The sequence below is a fragment of the Dermacentor variabilis genome, chromosome 6, assembly GCF_050947875.1.
Source record: "Dermacentor variabilis isolate Ectoservices chromosome 6, ASM5094787v1, whole genome shotgun sequence".
Taxonomy (NCBI): domain Eukaryota; kingdom Metazoa; phylum Arthropoda; class Arachnida; order Ixodida; family Ixodidae; genus Dermacentor; species Dermacentor variabilis.
Genome location: NC_134573.1, coordinates 161,382,970 through 161,402,200, shown reverse-complemented (window position 1 = coordinate 161,402,200; position 19,231 = coordinate 161,382,970). Strand labels below are relative to the sequence as shown.

The window sequence follows — 19,231 nt, the reverse complement described above, 5'->3', positions numbered from 1 at the left end:
GCGCTCCGAAAGGTCCTTCAATAAGCACTTTTGCTACCGGCAGACACACGCTATGAGCTTCCACGGCTTGCTTGATCCACGCGCACTCGCCCGTGAACATATGGGGTTCTACGTAAGACGGGTGAACTACATCCATCGTAGCTGCGGAATCGCGAAGCACTCGGCACTCTTTCCCGTTCACGAGGAGGTCTCGCATGTAAGGCTCGAGAAGCTTCATGTTCTCGTCAGTGCTGCCTATTGAAAAAAACACAACTTTTGGTGTTGTTTCCGGACACTGCGCCGAAAAGTGACCCGGCTTCTGGCACGTATAACAAACGCGCGCTTGCCTCATCTCGAACCGCTTTCTGCGTTCGGCTTCGGCTGCCGCCGTCTCCTTAGGTTCGGTCGCACTGCTTCCACTCGCATCCGCACTACGCGTGTTCCCCTTTGCTCTCATGGGTGTGAACTTCGGCCTCTCAAACTTCGAGCCAAATTCACCCTTTTGACCGTCCTTAGCTCCGCGAGCCCGACGCGTCACAAACTCCTCGGCTAGCTCAGCGGCTTTAGCCACCGTACAAACGTCTGGCCTATCCAAGACCCAGTATCGCACGTTCTCCGGTAACCGACTATAAAACTGTTCTAGCCCGAAGCACTGCAGAACTTTATCGTGGTCACCAAACGCTTTCTCTTCTTTGAGCCACTCCTGCATGTTTGACATAAGCCTATACGCAAACTCTGTATATGACTCACTTCTGCCTTTCTCATTTTCCCGAAACTTCCGACGGAACGCCTCCGCAGACAGCCGGTACTTTTTTAGCAGACTCGATTTTACTTTGTCGAAATCCTCTGCCTCCTCTCTATCCAAGCGAGCGACTACGTCGGCCGCCTCGCCGGGTAACAAAGTGAGCAAGCGCTGTGGCCACGTTTCCCGAGAGAACCCCTGCTTCTCGCACGTTCGCTCAAAGTTAACCAGGAACAAACCAATGTCCTCTCCAAGCTTAAACGGCCGCATCAGGTCAGTCATTTTGAACAATACGCGTTCTCCTGCACCGTGTGCCTGACTTCCATTACGAGCGCGTTCCATCTCTATCTCGAGACGCTTCATTTCCAACGCGTGTTGACGGTCGCGCTCTTCTTTTTTCTCTTGTTGCTCTCGCTCTTTCTGTTCTTTACGTTCACGCTCTTCTTTTTCTTTCTGTTCTTTACGTTCACGCTCTTCTTTTTCTTTTTGCTCTTTAAGTTCGCGCTCCTGTCTTTTTGCAGTCTCCCTCTCCTCAATGGTCTCAAGGCATTCCGACAGCTCGTCATCCTCAGCCTCTAACTCAAGAATAGCCTTTAGCAGTTCAGGTTTTCTGAGTTTGTCTGAGACATCCAGACCCAACTCTCTTGCAAGCTCCAACAATTTCGGTTTGCGCAACGACTTCAAATCCATGGCTGCTCTGAATGCTGCTTTCTCTACTGCTTACTATTGTCTTGCCGCAAACTAACCCGGCAGCAACGACAACCACAATTACCAGCTCTGTTTCTGACACTAACAAAAGCCTGGCAAAGCTCAGAAGAAGAAAGTCCCGCACTCACCAAACCTCGCAGCCAAGAGTCCAGCGCAGTCGTTCCGCTGCAGGCAACCAGTCATCACACAGGGCTCGTTGCACTGCTCCCGGATCGTCGTTGAGCTGCTCAGCATACAGTCAACTGCATATCTTCGCTGCTGGCCTCCGTTGTCGCGATCCCACCGCTGCCACCAGTTGTTTGGATCCCACCGATGGCATCGGTTGTTGGGAACTCGGCGCTGACGCCCGTGGTTGTACCTGGGTCGCAAGCCCCAAGGGTAGCGTTGGCCTGGCGGCCTGGGGTACAACTGGAAGCATCCGAAGGTCCCGGCAAAGCATGAGTCGACTGGTAACAACAAAACAACTTGTTTATTTTAACATCGCAAAGAGTTGGCGGTCAGGTTGACCGAAGTAGAGAGACGGGAGAGCACTTTACTCAACAGAAGAAATCGGAGCCCTCCTTTTGGCGTCCGGGGGCAGCTGTTTTTATACTCTCGCAGTTGAGGGCAAGAAGGAACCCCTCAATAGACGAGCACGTGATTGTACAATGGGCTAATGGTGACGCACACTGTCGTAGCGCCGCCGGTCGGGCACAAAGACTGGGAGGAGAGGGTAACTTCGGCTCTCGGAGCGCCTCTGGTCGGGCACAATGGCACATACACTCACACACGCACATGAAGACACGTGGCATCGGAACATGCCTGGAAACGCCTGGAAACGCCTGGCGGGGAGCGTTGCAGCGACGCCGAACGGGCCAAAATGTCTGCCGCCCCGCCGCAGTCGCGCCGGCAAAACCGCGCGTCGCAGGCGAAACGCAACAAGGGGCATTAAAGAAAGAAACGTTGTGCGGCTCGTTCAGGCCTTCGCGATCAGCCACGTCGCGTACGTGGCGGCATTCGTCCACTGGAACAAGGCCGAGAAAGACAGGATCGACGCGCTCATTAGAAAAGCGTACAGAACAGCACTGGGTCTCCCCCAATACACAAGAAACGAAAGGTTACTACAACTCGGAGTGCATAACACGCTGGAGGAGATCGCAGAAGCACAGAGAATAGCGCAACTCGAAAGACTCTCCGGCACCAAGGCGGGCAGAGAAATCATGGAAAAGATCGGCATAAACTACCACGGAATGAACGGCCCCAAGATGCAGATTCACCCAGACGTCCGAGCCGGAATCAACACGGAAAATATCCCGAAGAACATGCACCCCGTGCACAATGTCGAGAGAAGAAAATCCCACACGAAAACGATTCTCCAAAACCACGGCGCGCGGGAGGGAGTGCTCTTCGTAGACGCCGCGCGGTACCGCCGACACAGGGACGACAATGGTGGTGTCGGCGCTGACAAAGGTAACTCCCTCTTCGCAATGGCGGTCGTATGCACGAAAGGAAAGACCGTGACTGCGGGCTCCGTAAGGACTAGATCGTCGGAGGCAGCGGAAGAAACGGCAATCGCATTGGCTATAATCAGCGGTCGGCAACAATACAGAACAATAATCAGCGACTCCAAGACGGCTATTAGGAATTTCACAAAGGGCTGGGTCTCCACCGAGGCGGCCAAAATCCTGAACCACAGAGCAGAAGACTTTAAGAACGGCACAATTACACCCAAATACCTCAAATGGATCCCGGCACATATGGGAGAAGTTACCATGAATGCCCCTCCCAACCTCAACGAGAAGGCCCACCGAGTCGCGCGAAAACTAACCCACCGCGGCACGGACAGTGACGGCCCAACACCCCGCAACCCCCGGGGAAGGGAGAAGGATTGCGGCGGAGGCGATGGAGAAGACGGAGGAGGCGACGACGACGAAGAAGCGATAAAAGACGACAAGGACAGACTGGTCACGTACCACGACATACTGACACACTACACGAAACAAAGAGAAGCATACCCACAACCCCACAAACAACTCGACAGGTCTCAAGAAACAGATTGGAGAAGATTGCAAACCAGAACGTTCCGAAACCCAGTACACTTAAACAGAATAAATTCAACACAATATCCAGACGCAAGCTGCAAGCTCTGCAAACATGAACACGCAGACATGGCACACATCTTGTGGAAGTGCACACAGATCAGTTCAGTATACGTAGAGGACAAGATAGAACCGGACCTTCTCGAGGAGCGATGGCTAAGCGCTCTGACTAGCTCAGAACTACACGACCAATTATGGGCTATCCAGCGGGCCCGGGCAGCGGTGGAAAGGCTATGCCTCACCGCACACAATGCCCGGGTGGCCTGAGCCCGGGCTGGCAACCTCGCAGGTCCTTTTTCCATTAAAGTTTTTTCCGTCCGTCCGTCCGTCCGTCCGAATACCTTTTCCGAAATTCAAATCTCCCGCCACCCAACCGGGGGAGCGGTGACGTTGCATACGCCATCACCGCATTTGCTGCCGTCGGTGAGCAAAACGGCGCCCGACAGACGACGGCACCGAGCCAAGACAGAGCGGCGGATTTGCCGCTGCAGCTGCTTTTTGGTCAAGTGGCGTAGACCGTTTGGGCATCCCGCGACATCACATGGAAGTTGAGTTCTCTGCTACTTGCAGTTTGTGCGAGTTTCGCGAGTCAGCAAAACCAGCGCAGCACTATGCGATCAGGAAAGTACCGAAACGCGAAAGAGTGGGCGGCGCAGAGTCGAGCGAGAACGAAACCTTTCGACCGCCCGCGTCGTTGTCAACCGTAGTTTTAATTAGTTCTTTTTTCTAAACAAGAAATGGAACTGGACAAGTAGCATTTTATTTCATATTATAAAACAATACAAGGATGTTCTTGCAACGAATAGTTGAGTACTAGAAACAGAATTTAACTGATGAGTGCTTTCGTCATCGGGCAAGTGGTTGAATGTCCTGGGGAGTCTCTAATCATGTCCAGCATTTATCTATATTTATCAATTATTAAGGCTCTGTTCGCCATAATATTGACGTCTTAGAGATTCTTGAGCACTAATCTATCACTTTAGCCTGATTTAGTATTTGCTTTTAGTGACCCTTTTAAGCATCCTTTTTCATGACTTTTTGCACTTACTCTGCGTTAGCTGGGACAACAAGTAATGTTTGTGTACTAAACCCACTCTTATCCTAAGACATATCTGCTCAAATTTTCTGGCTGCCTTGCTGCTTATAGTCTCGGTGCCAGAGTTCGATTAAGAAATTTAGAGGTCCCACAGACCCTAATGATGAAGTGGCCTCGGTAGGAGGCTCAGAGGAACATGTAACTTTGTTATGGTGCAATAACAGCAACAGATGCAGAACTTGAACAGTGGTGCAAGTGATATTGAACCAGTCCATAACTAGTCTATAGTGCTAGCGAACGGTCATTTGTGTTGTAAAACATGGTATTTCTATTACATTTGAAATAACACTGGCCAGTCTATATTGAGCTGTTTTTATTTATAAGTATATGAGTTTGTTTTTGCAGACATTGAATATTTGCTTTTAATTTGAGCATCCATCCACAGTTTTGCCACCATGGACATGAAAAATAAAAACATCGTAATTAAACATATGCATTAGTATAGGCACTCTCACCTGTTCTGCCTTGAACTACTGATGCATGAAAGGTCTCCCAGTGTACCAACACACAACCATGTTCCCAAGACCTTATTCTCACATTTCATTTGTTGCCCAGTGTACAGAGCAAGTTATTAGTAAAAGATCGCACATAAAATTTGTTTTTGGTGCATACTTAATCCATTTTTAAAAAAAGAAACAGTTAAATAAAATTCAACTTCTACATAAAAAAATGTTTCCAGTAAGAATTTGCACTGTAATCTGCAGTGCAAATTCTATTGTACCTTCTATTGACCTATTGTACGACCAAAATAATAGAAATAAAAGTGGTGCTGCAACTGGCACCATCGATAAAGTACACCTTTGGCCTACTACAACCGTTTTCCCTTATCACAGTCAAGAATGCTCAAAATGCAGTAACTTGCCACCAAGCATTTCTTTGAGCACATTCCCTGTTCATATCAGTCACTGACAGCATAGCGTTCCTGCTACAGTCAAGTTTTCAGAGTACACCCAAAGCAATCTTGATAGGCACTTCCTTGCAGCCGGATTTTGAGAAGACAGGATTGTCCACTGGGTAAAACGTAAATCCTTGCAATAGACTGTCAACACCACCAGAGAGTGCCAGTACTTTGGTTCGGGATTTTGGTGTTTGCTCTGCCAGTTGCCTCAGTAGGCATTCTTTTACATGAGCCTTGGTCAGGGGCAGGAAAGGCACAATTTCTGCATTTCTTAACCACGGCGGAAACATGTCACGATATGCCTCAATAAGCTTTTCAATGTCTTCTGCAGTTTCCCGCTTGCGCACATCAGCAATCTGCTTCAATGCAAAGCCCTCTGCCACATTACCTCCGCCACTCAGTGACAGAATGAAGATCACTGCTTGACCTCTCTGCACTCTTGCCTTTTCCCAAGTTGAAAGAACAGCCTCCAGCTGTGTGCTGAATGAATCATCCAGTGGACTAGGCCGCACTGTGTCAAGCCCAAGGTCGACATCATCGATGACGATAAGGTTTGGCCGCCATGATGACAAGGAGTACCGCAGCCAGTGTAACAGGTCGTTTCCTGTTTTGCGTGCAAGTGCTATCTTGTGCGATGCAACCAGAGCCTCAGTATGTGGATAGTGTTTGGCTATTAGTGACAGTGCGTATGTCTTTCCACACCCGGAGCAGCCAACGTACACAAGCACAAGTGGAACTGATGCTGCAGATTCACTGCTATTCAAATAGCGTGCTATGGCAGTCACTGTCCGGTTTATGGCAATGTTCTGGCCAACAAGATGCTGCTGAAGTGTGAGGTTAAGTGCCTCCACCTGTAACAGAAAAGAGAAAATATGACAGGGCAGCTTAGGCTTATGTTGAACTATCCCTCAGGCAGTTGTACTACCACGTGCAATGTTATTTCAAAGGCGTGTGTCTCAAAGCTTGAATGCTGGACAAAAAAAAAAAAAAAAGCACTTTTAACTAGCCATCTGTGCATGTAGTTCAACAAAATTATGGCACTAAGCTGAGCACGCTTGCACTTTGCTAAGTGGAGGTTTGAACACTTTTCCTTTCGTTATACTAAACTGACGCAAATAGAAGTGCATCATATACAAACAGCGTGGCTCTGTAGCTATATATGTAGCCTTTTCAACGGTGCACCACGTCACCACTTTCATTTACAGCCAAAGAGGCCACGTTTCGACAGGTGCGCAAATTACATGCACCCATAAACTAGCAGAAAGATATTATCGTCACGCATTTCCACCAGACGTCATTCCATAATCACTTTGTTTGTTGAAGATTGACAACGACCATTCACTCCCTCAGCGCGCCTAGCATGCAGTGCGTATCTGTTCAAGTTGCATTTCGCACATGCAAGACTGTCACCAACCTGCAGCTCACTGGAGTCGAGGCATTGTGGGTGAAAGAAGAGGAAGACCAGGAAAAGGCAACCTAGCGAGACGCAGGCTTGCAGGAACGACCAGACGACGGGTATGTAGCGCGTGACGAATTTTTTCGGAATCGTACTCCACTTGGCCTGCCAAAAACTGTTCATACAGATCCACTGCCTGTCTACACATTCCGATGATGACGCTGTTTCTCTATGGCGGTAGATATCTCCTGCAAGTATAAACAACAAGTCTTTTTTCAGACAACGCCGGCAACAAATCTTTTCCAAGTTGCAAGAACACACTAGCGGCGCATATTATGTTACTCACGGGAGCATTTCTTCGTCGTCAGCTTTCCATTCCGCTCATGTCCGGGATAAGTAATCGCCAAGCGCTTTTTTGGCACCGAGTCTGCAAAGTAAGCAAAGATATACGGAGCAGGTGCGTCGTAACGTGCGTAATAAATATTACTGCCATGCGGCGCACTGGACTTACTTGACCGAGCGTACTCTGGCTCATACCCTGGATAAGTGATAGCCAATCGTTTTTTCCCCATTTCATCAGCAGCACAATGCAACAATTGCAAAGGGGATGCTCACAACTCTACGCGCGCACTAACGGACGTCGCCAACGCTTTCATGGCCCCGCTGCCGATGACAAAAAACACCGACTCCGAAACACATGCCGATAAACCGTTGGCCTGCCGTTGCGATGTTGGATGTTGCTATGTGTTGCCAGCGCTTCCTTGTTGCGGCTGCTTTTGCGCTCATGCTACTGACCCCGCTCGACCTCAAATGGCCCAAACGTCGGCTGTGGATGCGGCATCGACTTCGGTGGCTCCGATTGCGGCTAATGCAGATGTCGCTAGTATCTCTAGCTTCAGCGCTTGCGATCAATCGCCGTTCCGATATTGTAGTATTGCCGTTTGTATAGGTGTTCTGTGGTATTACCTACATACGACTACATTCTATGGGGGCATTCGCTGGTAGTAATGCAGCAAACCTCTTTGCCGAGTCACGTGCATACTCACGCGGTTCACGCCCTAGCTCTCCCGTCCGGCTGCCCCGTCGCAGCTACCACATGGCATAATGCGTACAGATTAGTTGGAGAACATGCAGAGGAGTTGCTGCGCCATTATTTCAACTCGTTTATTACACTGACTGTGTATACTAAACTAAGCACCCTGGTTTTTACTCCAACTGACTGGTTATTCCCACGGAGCACAGTAGTAGGCTCGAGCGGGCAGGTTCAGGCCAGCCTGTCCTCTAAATTATGCAATGCATTCCGTGTCAGGTTGTCGAAAACCATGTCCTTGCAGATGGCCTACATTACTAGGTGTTACAGGGATGCTTTCAGATGCTTAAGCATTTAATACTTTTAGTACACTCTACAGATATATGCTACGTGAAGGCACACAACATGTAGGGCTTCAATATCAGCAGTTTATTCATAAATAGGCATCTGATGTAGTAGGGCTGACTCTCTTGTAAATTAATACCTACAGACATTCTATCAAGTATACTAAAAGGGAGGTCTACTCAGTCACATTTGTTCAAGAACATGCTATTGCTATCTTCACCAAGAGACAGTTATTGAAAGATGTATATAAAAGTCCATGCAACGGCGTTTCAATCGAACATCGAGAGTTTGTTTAAGTGACAAGCTGATGGAAATGCTATGCAGAACCTGGTCTCGGCTGAGGCTACAAAAGGCACTTCAAAACAGAACTATTTATAGCATGCAGTGGCTAATGTAATTTTTGCCTTTGTTGTTACCAAACAAGCATAACGACAGGCATACTCTAGCATGCACCTAAGAAACATCACATACAAACAAATGTGGTCTTAAAGGACAAAAAAACAAAAATCATGGGACATGGAGAAACAAGAGGTCATGAACCTCACACATAACTATGCATCATGCTTTGCAGTACTAAATATACAGCTGAACCTTGATATAATGAAGTCATATATGACACAAAAATACCTTCGTTAAATCCAATATTCATTATAGGCATATATTTGCAATTGACATCAATGAGAAACATTTTAGATTTATGCAATTATATCCAATAAGTTGCTACATCCGTATTCATTATATTGAAGTTTGGCTATATAGCCTTCAAATGTAAACTACAATTCTAAAGAGACCAAGGTAGGTAATTTCTTTTCTACTACAGTACTGCAACATGTTTTCAGTAAAGGAATACAGTTCAGCAGTGCCTACTCGAAAGAATAAAATGAAACCTCACCAATATGAGAGTTTCAAGGAAAAGAAAAAGGGAGAAAATCTACAGAAGCTAAAGAAATATTCAACCTAGTACCCTTCTTATAAAAATAAGCGTGAATAAGCTCTCATTGCCAAACACAGCAAGAACAATAATTGAGATTACAGTAGCAAAGAGAGAGAGTGAGAGAATTCAAAGCACATTCACTTCATTTGTGCCTACGTAGACAAAACTTGGAAAACTTATACAATCAGCTTTCAGTTTTTACAGCGGCAAAAGTATGCAACAGTCCCAAAGCATACACACATGTGACAATATAATGATAGTACGTTTGAGTGGCACAATGTTACTGCAAGCAATGAACATTTTACAGAACATTACACAATTTTTTAAAACACCTGGTGAGAGGACTTTGGAACCAGGAAAAAAAAAAAGCGTGCAAGCTGCTCTCTGTTGGCCGCAAGTTGCGCGCTGCCCTTGCAGACTCCCTTCCCACAGCATGAAATTAATGCAGTAGTAGAAAGCATCGTGAAATTGAGCAAATTTACGGACAATGAAGACATAGTGAGAGTTTTTGCTCTTGTGTATCAAGTGCACAGTTGTCAATATGAACGTAGCGCGGATTATGAATAAATGTAGCGAAAGTGTCTGCCGATACAAAGGATAAGACAAAGTATGAAGAAACAGTGGCAGCACTGTGACGAACACTGCAGGATTTATGACAGCCCTGGTTTCCTAAGAATTCAAGTAAAATGGAATAAGGGCATCAAAACTTCAGCGCTCATTTCTTTCACTTGAAGTGATAGAGGGGCACATACTAACAACACTGCAACAGAAGTAGTAACATCACTTCCTCATGTAACTACAGATGATGTTACATTGTATAGATTACAGTTCACACATTCAAAACCATATACATATACTTCTCTACATAACAAAAAGTGCCAGGCCTCAGAACAAATTCAATCAATGCAATATTATAGCAACATAAAAAAAAGATACATAGCAGGAACATACAAACAAGGCTTACACATTATAGGAGACAGAAATTCTTGAGTTAAACGTTCTCTTGGACTACAAAAATTTATTGCACCCAGACTGCTTAACATCTGATAGAAGTGGAGCACAATCGTTAAGGCATCTGTAAACACAACTACAAAAACTTGTCCAACTGGTGTCGTAGTTTGGTTCACATGTGCAATGTTAGGAAGAAAATGAAATCATAAAGTCCTCTGGCAACAAACAACTGAAATGCTTTTCTTCCTTCCTGTCTACATCTCAAGTAAAAACTAAGAAATAAATGCACCATCCATCCTTGTGCACTCAGCTTCTATAAACTAGGGTAGTAGCTGCTGTTTGATATGCTAAAGTTTTGCTGCCTGTAACCATTCCAAATGGTCATGAGAAGTCCATGGCAAACTCAGCCTTACTACTTTCAGGCTAACTGCACTCTGGGTAATCAGCAAACTGACTTCAGTTATACATGACCTTTCTTTTCATGTGACTAAACAGCTTCAGAGAGAAGCGGCTTCATGAAACAAGTAAAAAACACAGCCACTAAGCCACAGATAACCTATAAACAATCAACACCTTCCATTTTCACTGTGAAACATCCGTTATAGTACCAATGAATTCAGCAAGCAATATGCCTATTATTTTTTCTTTGATGGCATCAGGAGTGGCAACAATTTTTATACAGCATGCTAATGTTGAACCGACACTGCATGTTATTCTGGAGTGGCTGTCACTTAGCACTTGTGGTAAATGCTCAAAATGCATCTGAAATCCTGGCTCTTAAAACTCTGTTCAACACGGCCATCAGGTGTATAACAGAGGATATAAGCTTCCACAGTGCAAGCAATACAATGCTATCTTCAACCTGCCAAATGCTTCGAAAAAATAACCTCTTCCAGCTCAAAACGCACTCAGACAGATAGATAGTCTCAGCCACCTGCTATGTGCTACAAAGCAGGTGCATAAAATAATTATGCACAGTTAAAATAGTCAGATATCTGTTTTCCATGCCACGTATAATGCAGTACCTATGCGGGTGACTAATGGGCACATATTCTTCATGTGTTTAAATGTGTCATAAAGCAAACAGGAAGCAAATGAAGACGCTGGTGGCAGCATGGGAAAAAAAAGATAGAAGAAAGAGAGAGAGAGGGAGAGGTGACTTCACAGAACCAAAATCATTTTAAAAAAAAGAAAGAGAGAGAGAGCAGATGTGCGCAGAAAAATCCTCATTTCATGTCATAGGTTGTTGTGCTGTCATCAAGAAAAGCCCTCCTGATCAAAGATTAGTTCTATGGCAGAGAGGATGTTGTCAACACGATATGCCGGCTCCTTGAGGCCGACTTCGACGGGCAGGAAGTCGCGTGGTGTGTGCTCGCATGCATCATCGTGCAGGTCTTCATTGTATACGCCTGTGTGCACCAGCACAGATGTACAGCTCACGGCTCCGCAGTTGCTCATCATCTGCAGCACACAAGAAGAAATGGTAAACTTGGGAGACACAGAATTTTAAAAAGTGCCATTAAACACCTTTTCACAGAACTGAGCAACATTCCGGAATGAGTGCAATGTATTTCAAGAAGTACGTTCCTAAAGACATCTTTTAGAAGGATGTAATATGAACAAAGGCATAACAATAACAGCAATATTTGCTTTCTCCATTTCCCCTTGACGTATTTTGTCTAAGCTGGGGCAATGCCAACAGCAATGCCAACAGCAATGCCTTGTCCATCTCTCCTTTTTTTTTCTTTTTTTCTGTGATGCATTAATGTGAAACTTTCTAGGTTGGCATCTGACAGCGGTGCCTGAGAGTGACGAAGGACTGGTGACAGAGCAGGTAGGATGTGTTAAAGGGGCCCTGCAACATTCTTTGAGCATGGTAAATAAATTATACTAGGTGTGAGAGAATGCTTCCTTGAACACACGAGCCAAACAGTGCTCAAATCCATGCAGCGGGGATTGTACTTTGCCTCTGTAAAGATCAGTCACGCTTTCCTACGGCTCCATCAAGCCCCCACCATCCAAACTGCACATGATGACCACCATGGTGCCCTCATACTACTATTGGATATATTTGTGAAAATGTTGCAGTTCGAAGAACGAGATTGGACAAGTGGCAAGGCAAGTGGCGTCCATATCACAATAATGTGCCAAGTCACACATCGCTTGTTACGCAGCAATTTCTCACCGAGAATAACATTCCGGTTGTCCCTCTACCACCACGCTTTCCGGATCTCGCTTCAAGTGAATTTTGGCTGTTCCCTACTCTGAAAATGGGCCTCAAGGGGACACGTTTTGCAACCGTGGAGGACATCACAGCGAATGCAATGGCTCCAGCAGATTCCAAAAGAAATCTTCTAATGCTGCTTCGAACAATGGCAGGAGTAATGGAGCAAGTGTGTGTGCGTGCAAGGGCCCTACCTCGAAGGTAGTTAGGTAAGCACTGTCATAGGTCGCAACATTAGCACGCTAAGCTACCATTGCAAGAAACATTTGACTGCCCCTCATAAGCCATCAGCCCACCATGCTTCCGCACGGCATATCATACAAAAGTGTAAATTCGAGATACTGCAGGAAACACTGAAGGCTTGAGATAAAAGGGCCATATGAAGGTTATTGTCTTAGTTGGGGCATCAAAGCTTACCCCAGCAGTGGACTGGGAGTCTTTGGACATGGTGGAGTTCAAAGCTTGACGGGCAGAATTAGAGCCAGCTGCCAGAATTGCCTTTGGAAAGTCATCCTTCCGTCGGCGTTCCAGGTAGCGGTTGTACAGGTTGGCACCATAGATGTCGGTGTTTATGTTGTCGCTTTACACAGAAAAAGAGGAAAACAAGCGTTAGCCCTAAGAGAACAAAAAAATTATTCTGAATATCTAGCAGCGTCAGGCATACTTGAAGCTTGTATGAATGTAAAATTTTGCAACTAATTTACACAGTAGCAGAAACATAATCACTGTGCATCCTGGATGAATATGTTAAGAAAGCCCTACCTGCAAAAGCAGCTCAAACACCAGCAAATTACACATGTTAGTCACAGCAAATGATAGATGCAGTGACATAGGCAGAGGCCATATATAATATTCCAAATCACCACATCCTAGCCAAAGGTTTTAAGACAACGTATTTCAATCCTTCAGGCATGAGAAACCTTTTGAACATGTTCCTCCTCCACACCCAGATGACCAACATTGGGCAAATATACTTTCTTTTTTCTTCACTACAAAAAAAGGCAAGCATAGAAAAATGCAATACTGAAGTTAAGCTAGGGACACAATAACTTATTGACATCATATCTACAACTATAGGAATTCATTCCAAATACTGTATATATTACTTACATTCTGTGATCAACCAGAAATGTTGTGTAGCACCGATGAAACAGCTACACCATCATCAAATTCAAAGAAAGTTGAAGTCGCAAGCACAGTTTCAAAATCAAGTTCTTGATTACATATCGCTTCATCCAGAAAGGAGTGACGAATGCTGCTTCACACACAAAGGTCGCCAGAAATACCTAACTGAACTTGTTATTAGTCCTCTTGCGAGACAATGCTTGTAAATTGTGAATCTCTAAAATGGCTTTTGATGTTCCTGTGAATGCCTTCCATAGGACTATGTGGGTGCACAGACTACATTTTGAGAAACATTTTTCAAAGGCAATCCATGATACATATGGACAAAAAGATGAACAGGCATGGATGTAGGTAGTGTGCTAGACCACCTTCCTTACTCTTTAAACTTACAGTGCCACTCACAAGGTAACTCGGAGACCCACCCATGCATGCTTCTACTCATGTATATACTCACTTTGCATTTTAAGTGCACTCCCTGCCTCTCCTGAGGCAACTCATGCAAAAAACCAACATTGAGAGCCTGTTGCCCTATCCATGGAGAGGTTATCTAAACACATAGAACTTGAGATGAAATTTCTGAGAGCAGCTGGAGCACATGTCTTGGCCCTCTGTCGCTTCCATCTTGGCAGGTCTGTCCATGCTTTGACACATGAAAAGCCTTTTTAAATGTTGATGAATTATTCCTAGGACAAAAGCAATGATGAGGAACCAGCTTCTATGTAGCATGAAGTGTCTCCCAGTGTGCTCAGACTTCAATGGGGCTGTCCAGCACACTTACGGAAATGAGTGTCAGTTTCTGTCCTGTCCTCATCGCTTTGGACAAAGCAGATGACTGAGCTCAGATGACTGAGCTCAGACAATGCTACACAACTGCACACAGCTTTATACTTCGCCTATCCTGTGCAATGTCCAAAAAGCGTATATTTGAAGCACATAAAATGATCATTCTTACCCAATGGCAAACAGGCGTCGCACTGGGTGAGTGATCCCGAGCCTATGGGCTTCTTCCTGAACACAGGACTCGGCGTGCAGGTATGTTATCTCGCTGGGCTTTCCAATTAATGCTGTGTAGATCATGTCCCTACCGGTTACTTTCTGCAAGAGGAATGTGTTAAAGGAACATTCATTCCCCAATAAAACAACATTGCAGCAAGTTTTCTTTCCCGAAGGAGTAACATATCTTGTTACTCCCATACCCACATTAATACCCCTGTCACATGGCAAATCTAATGTCATTTACAACGAATGACATTCGCTGATAATGCCTTTTGTTTGCTGTCACACGGTAAAACGTAATGACATTAGTCGAAAATGACATTTACAAACGAATGAGTTCGCCAAACTCATTCGCATTCGTTTGGAACCAAATGTGTATCCTCGACACAACGAGTGTATCAGTGTTTTGCAAACAGTACATGCTTCTTTTTTGTTTTAACAAAAGATCACTATTATTCTATCAATTTTATTATCTAATTGTTGCTTTAACGACATTGAAGTCCACCACGTGCGTAAATACAGAAAACTACTCTCAGTCCAGTGACCAGACAGCCGTCTTTAGCTTTCGCTGCAGCAGTCGTGTTGGTTCGCACCGGAGCATCTACCGCGGCTGCTTCAATTGACTTGGTGCAAAAGCATGCGCATGTTTTCCTGTTGCACGCGCCAAGAATGAGGATATGAGGAGCCCGCAATGGCGATGACATGCAACTGCCCTTCTCGTACCACTTTAGCAGATGTAGCGGACGCGCCTATCGTTCTCTTCGTCCTGTTGCTTGCCTTAGCTTTGGCTTGGCTTGACTCGACTTCGTTGGCAATGATACCAAGTTAGTGATCGAACGCTATAGTTTGAAAGCAACGATCACATATTTTAGTGGAATTTAGCATATTGGAAAATAATTTTTGGACAAAAGTGGGTTTGAGGCGAGTCTTTTTTTTTTTACTATCGTCATTGTCATCATTTTCTAATGACATTAGTTTTCGCGTGTGACAGCGCGCTGTGATAATGACATTAATCGCAACAAATGTCATTTGTTGGAAATGACATTAGATTTGCCGTGTGACAGGGGTATTAGTCACATTTATCAAACTGTTCAAAATAAGAAATGTGACCCATAGTGCCTTCCTCGATAGAAAATGGACTGGCAACTGTGTGGCCGGTCTATATATAGCGCCGTGCGTCGTTACACAAGTTTAGCAAGTTTTCAGTGTCGCTGCAGAAGTATTCAAATAAAAACGAGGGAAGATTACTGAATTATAATTTTGAAAAGTAATTCACAATGTAGATAAACATCTGAAAGCTGCGGAAGATGGATTGAAAAAGCTGCACCAGCTTGTTCTACTTACTGTATTTGTGTATTGTTATTAAAATTAGGGAAGAGTATGGAGGGAAATAACATTAAAGTAATAAATTGCTTTCTGGTAATTGCCCAGTTACTTCTGTGGGGCAGTAATTAGTATATAATCAACTACATTTTCTAAAGTAGTAATTGTTATCGTAATCGAATACCTTTTTTCTGTAAGGTGTAAAAGTCTGGCTACTATCCTGAACACTGTTTTTTAAATGGTAAAGAGGCAGCATATGGCAAATATGAAGTGGCAAGGCATCATTCATAGTAGGCTTTTACTGGGTGCACTGTTTGAAAGTTAATTCTGAAAATTGGTGCAATAAAGATAAGGAGGTTATTTGCTTCACTAACATATTTCTTGAGCCGGTGGCACTCTTAAAGTGCAAGATAATAAAATCACTGTTAACTAAATCTTTGAAGGCTTTTGTTGCCAAAATCAACCAAAAAATACAATGATGTTCTACATTATTTTGTACAGAAATCTGCAAAGAAGTCTCTGGTAAAGTAAGTGGAACACGGATGCACTCCGCTACAAGATTGCAAACCGATATCCTGAAATTGGTGCTACTCTTGAGATACCCACTAAATGCAGAAGCTTGGAGCATCAAATGGCATTCATAAAGAAAGCAACATGTTTGTAGAGTAATGAAAAGCTAACCACATTTTTGTAAAGGACCCAGCCTCACCAAATCTGGCCATTTTGAGCTGACAAGCGCAGAGCATACAATCCTTGCAAAGAATTTGCAAATAATTGCAAAGTGTTTGCAAAGGATTACATCACTATGCGCCATGGAAAAGTCTGAAAGTTCAATCTGAAAGCCGTTTTCCCTTTCCCTTGCAGCGACCGCACTCCAAGCCGGACGGTGATGTACTCGCGTCCCTGCGCCTACATACTTGTGTCCGCAGCGTGACGTCGCTCATGGTGACACGTGTCTTCGAGAATTAGTCAAGGCAATATCTGTTATTTGTGTGATCTGTTGCTTGAATTGAGGAGTTGAAGTTTAGAGAAATAATAAAACACACAAACAGGATGTCTGCATGTTTTTTGTTTTACTTCGCACCGAAGCAAGAGAGATGTACTTCCGCTTCATCTGCTTGTTCCAACGGTTGTGCAGTCACGTGTGCAGGTACAGAAACTATGCCATTTTCTACCGCGTTCCAGCGCATGATCATGCTCTGCGATCTGCTTGTTCTGCCTCAGTATTCGTATAGCATTGAATTACACCTCTAGTCATGTGCCCTTCTTGTGTACAGCATGCAAAATCACAACAGCTTGCATGCAACGTCGTTAAAGAAAGCGCGCAGTGTTGGGGGGGGGGGGGAATTAAGGCAGGGCCCGTGACGTATGCGTCACAAGATCCTCGAAGTCTGGTATGGGAGAACGCAGGGAAATAATTTTGCTTGCGGAGGCTAGACGGGGCGAGTGGAGGGAGCGTCTCACTGTGTAGTGGAGCTCGCCTCCTGAAATCATGAGTTCGGAGCACTGACATATTTCTATCTCGGCTATTAATCAGCCGATTTGACACATTTTTGCGGCAGAACACTCTCTAGAGAACACATAACAACTTCCAGCATATAACCAAAATTTTCTATGGAGCCTGGTGAGGGGCCCTATAACTAAAAATATCAATACACAATTTTATGTGTAACTACAGAATTTTATGTCTGGTAGTAGAAATAATGTGTTGCTGAAAAAGAAACTTGTTTGCCTCTGCTAGAATGATCCTAAAAATTGCACAAAGTCATCACTGAAACATCCAGTATGTTTTCACGCAACATCCAACACCCCCAAAGCCGACCTGGCACATTTATGGCATACTTCAAAATTTAAGACTATGCATAGGTAGGCACAGCCGTGCATCTGTACCATTTAGTCTTGAATGTTCTAATTTGCTTCCGTCAGTTTCAGCAAAATGAAATGTGATGGAACAGCAACGGGCTTGGCATAATCTATTGTAAAGCACATGGTTAATTAATAAAAGTGTGCTATACTTGCAGACAACTACCTGTGGCTGTGAAGGGAAAGCTACAGAGGCAAAGCGCGCACAAGTGGGAGCACTTCTGAAGAGTCCCGCATTTTAATCCGGGTTAATTTAGGCTGAGGACGACAAAACATAAACACCTTAAGAGCAACAATTAAGACAGAATACACCACTAAGTGCAAAGATTTACTTTCTTTTGTGGCTTTTCCCTTCCGCATCTGGGGAAATGCGAAATTTTCGCGCATGGAAGCTGCGTTGATTCAGCGTCTGTTCCGAGCAACCAAAAGCACTGTCAAATGCTGCCAAACTACTTGGAGTGGTAATACTAGCAGCCATGTGCCCGTACCTTTCCTTTCATAGCCACAGAAAGTTGTCTGCGAGTATAGACAATGGTGTTTTATCTAGTGCACATGCTTTTGGACAGTGCTCAAACAGTTTACAATAGGCACAGGGAAAGGAAGGTTGCAAAACAGCAATTCCCATTAAATATAGAACACAACAGACAATATGTCTGCACAATAGGAAGGGCTTCAAGTCTGCTTAAAAGGACACTAAAGAGAAAAATTATTTCTTCTGCATCAGTAAATTACCTCTCTAGGACACTAAAAACGCCACTACGATAAGATGCTTGGTAAGAAAGAAAAAGCGCGATAACGAACGACTGGTGGCGACGCCTCCTTTAAGTTCCCGCACCTGGTCGCTGTGGGATCGTGGATTTTGACCGCATCTTGTAGGGCCCAGTTACATATATAGCGGTACAGATTGACTATGCTGTGTTCTAAAGGAACTAAATATTAAACATGGCAAGTTTCAGGAAACTTTACTCAGCCAACGCAGTCCAAATGCGAAAACATACTTTGGGAGCCCTGACATCACACTGACGTACCGGTGTCTGGGTTTCGGCACGAAATTCAAATAGTGATACTTCGGCCTCCATTTTCTCATCTAATAGTCAAACTATTATTCTGAAATGTGTGTGTGATGTGTCCTCAAACAATGCTTTATTAGTCTGAACTGATTTGCTGTTTCGCTTTAGTGTCCCTTTAAATGAGGCTTGAAATCGCCATCTGAGATAGTAGGACATGCCGGTACTTTTTACAAGAGCAAGTGTTTCAAAACTGACTCCTTTTCAGTCACGTATGTTTGACAAGTAGTCATTGTGGCCAAGACTTGAAAAACACTTGTGGTTTAATGAACAGTCACTTTCTGTTCACGCAGCAAGGCAGTCTCAAATTCAGCATTCAAGTATTCCGAACGCAGTTATATATATATATATATATATATATATATATATATATATAAAGGCATTAAGTCTGTTACATAACTGCGTTCGGAATACTTGAATGCTGAATTTGAGACTGCCTTGCTGCGTGAACAGAAAGTGACTGTTCATTAAACCAC

General features: G+C 44.5%; 2 protein-coding genes across 3 annotated transcripts in view; both read right to left on the bottom strand.

Moving 5' to 3' along the window:
• Nucleotides 1-4,899: 4,899 nt before the first annotated feature.
• Nucleotides 4,900-7,876, bottom strand: LOC142585609 (torsin-2A-like). 2 transcript variants are annotated; one of them, XM_075696499.1, is made up of 4 exons: nt 7,409-7,784; nt 7,244-7,324; nt 6,916-7,145; nt 4,900-6,352 (listed from the first exon to the last, which is right to left on the bottom strand). In XM_075696499.1, the coding sequence occupies exons 1-4, from the start codon at nt 7,467-7,469 to the stop codon at nt 5,543-5,545; spliced, it is 1,182 nt and encodes a 393-aa protein (XP_075552614.1). In that variant the 5' UTR covers nt 7,470-7,784; the 3' UTR covers nt 4,900-5,542. The 2 variants fall into 2 exon arrangements, with proteins under 2 accessions (XP_075552614.1, XP_075552613.1); XM_075696498.1 differs by having other exon boundaries at nt 7,244-7,876.
• Nucleotides 7,877-8,335: 459 nt separating this feature from the next.
• Nucleotides 8,336-19,231, bottom strand: part of LOC142585610 (haloacid dehalogenase-like hydrolase domain-containing 5) — a 28,087-nt gene continuing 17,191 nt past the window's right edge. The window contains exons 8-10 of the mRNA XM_075696500.1: nt 14,459-14,601; nt 12,799-12,961; nt 8,336-11,618 (exon numbers count right to left, since the gene is read on the bottom strand). Coding sequence (XP_075552615.1) covers nt 11,415-11,618; nt 12,799-12,961; nt 14,459-14,601 — 510 coding nt within the window. The 3' untranslated portion in view covers nt 8,336-11,414. The remainder of the gene's footprint in view (nt 11,619-12,798; nt 12,962-14,458; nt 14,602-19,231) is intronic.

Bases quoted from the DNA above. Each gene is read 5' to 3' on its own strand.
- LOC142585609 (XM_075696498.1), bottom strand. From the start codon at position 7,469: ATGGGGAAAAAACGATTGGCTATCACTTATCCAGGGTATGAGCCAGAG. The intron at 7,146-7,243 runs GTGAGTAACATA...TTATACTTGCAG, and splicing joins GACGACGAAGAAATGCTCCC to GAGATATCTACCGCCATAGA. The intron at 6,353-6,915 runs GTTGGTGACAGT...TTTCTGTTACAG, and splicing joins TCGACTCCAGTGAGCTGCAG to GTGGAGGCACTTAACCTCAC.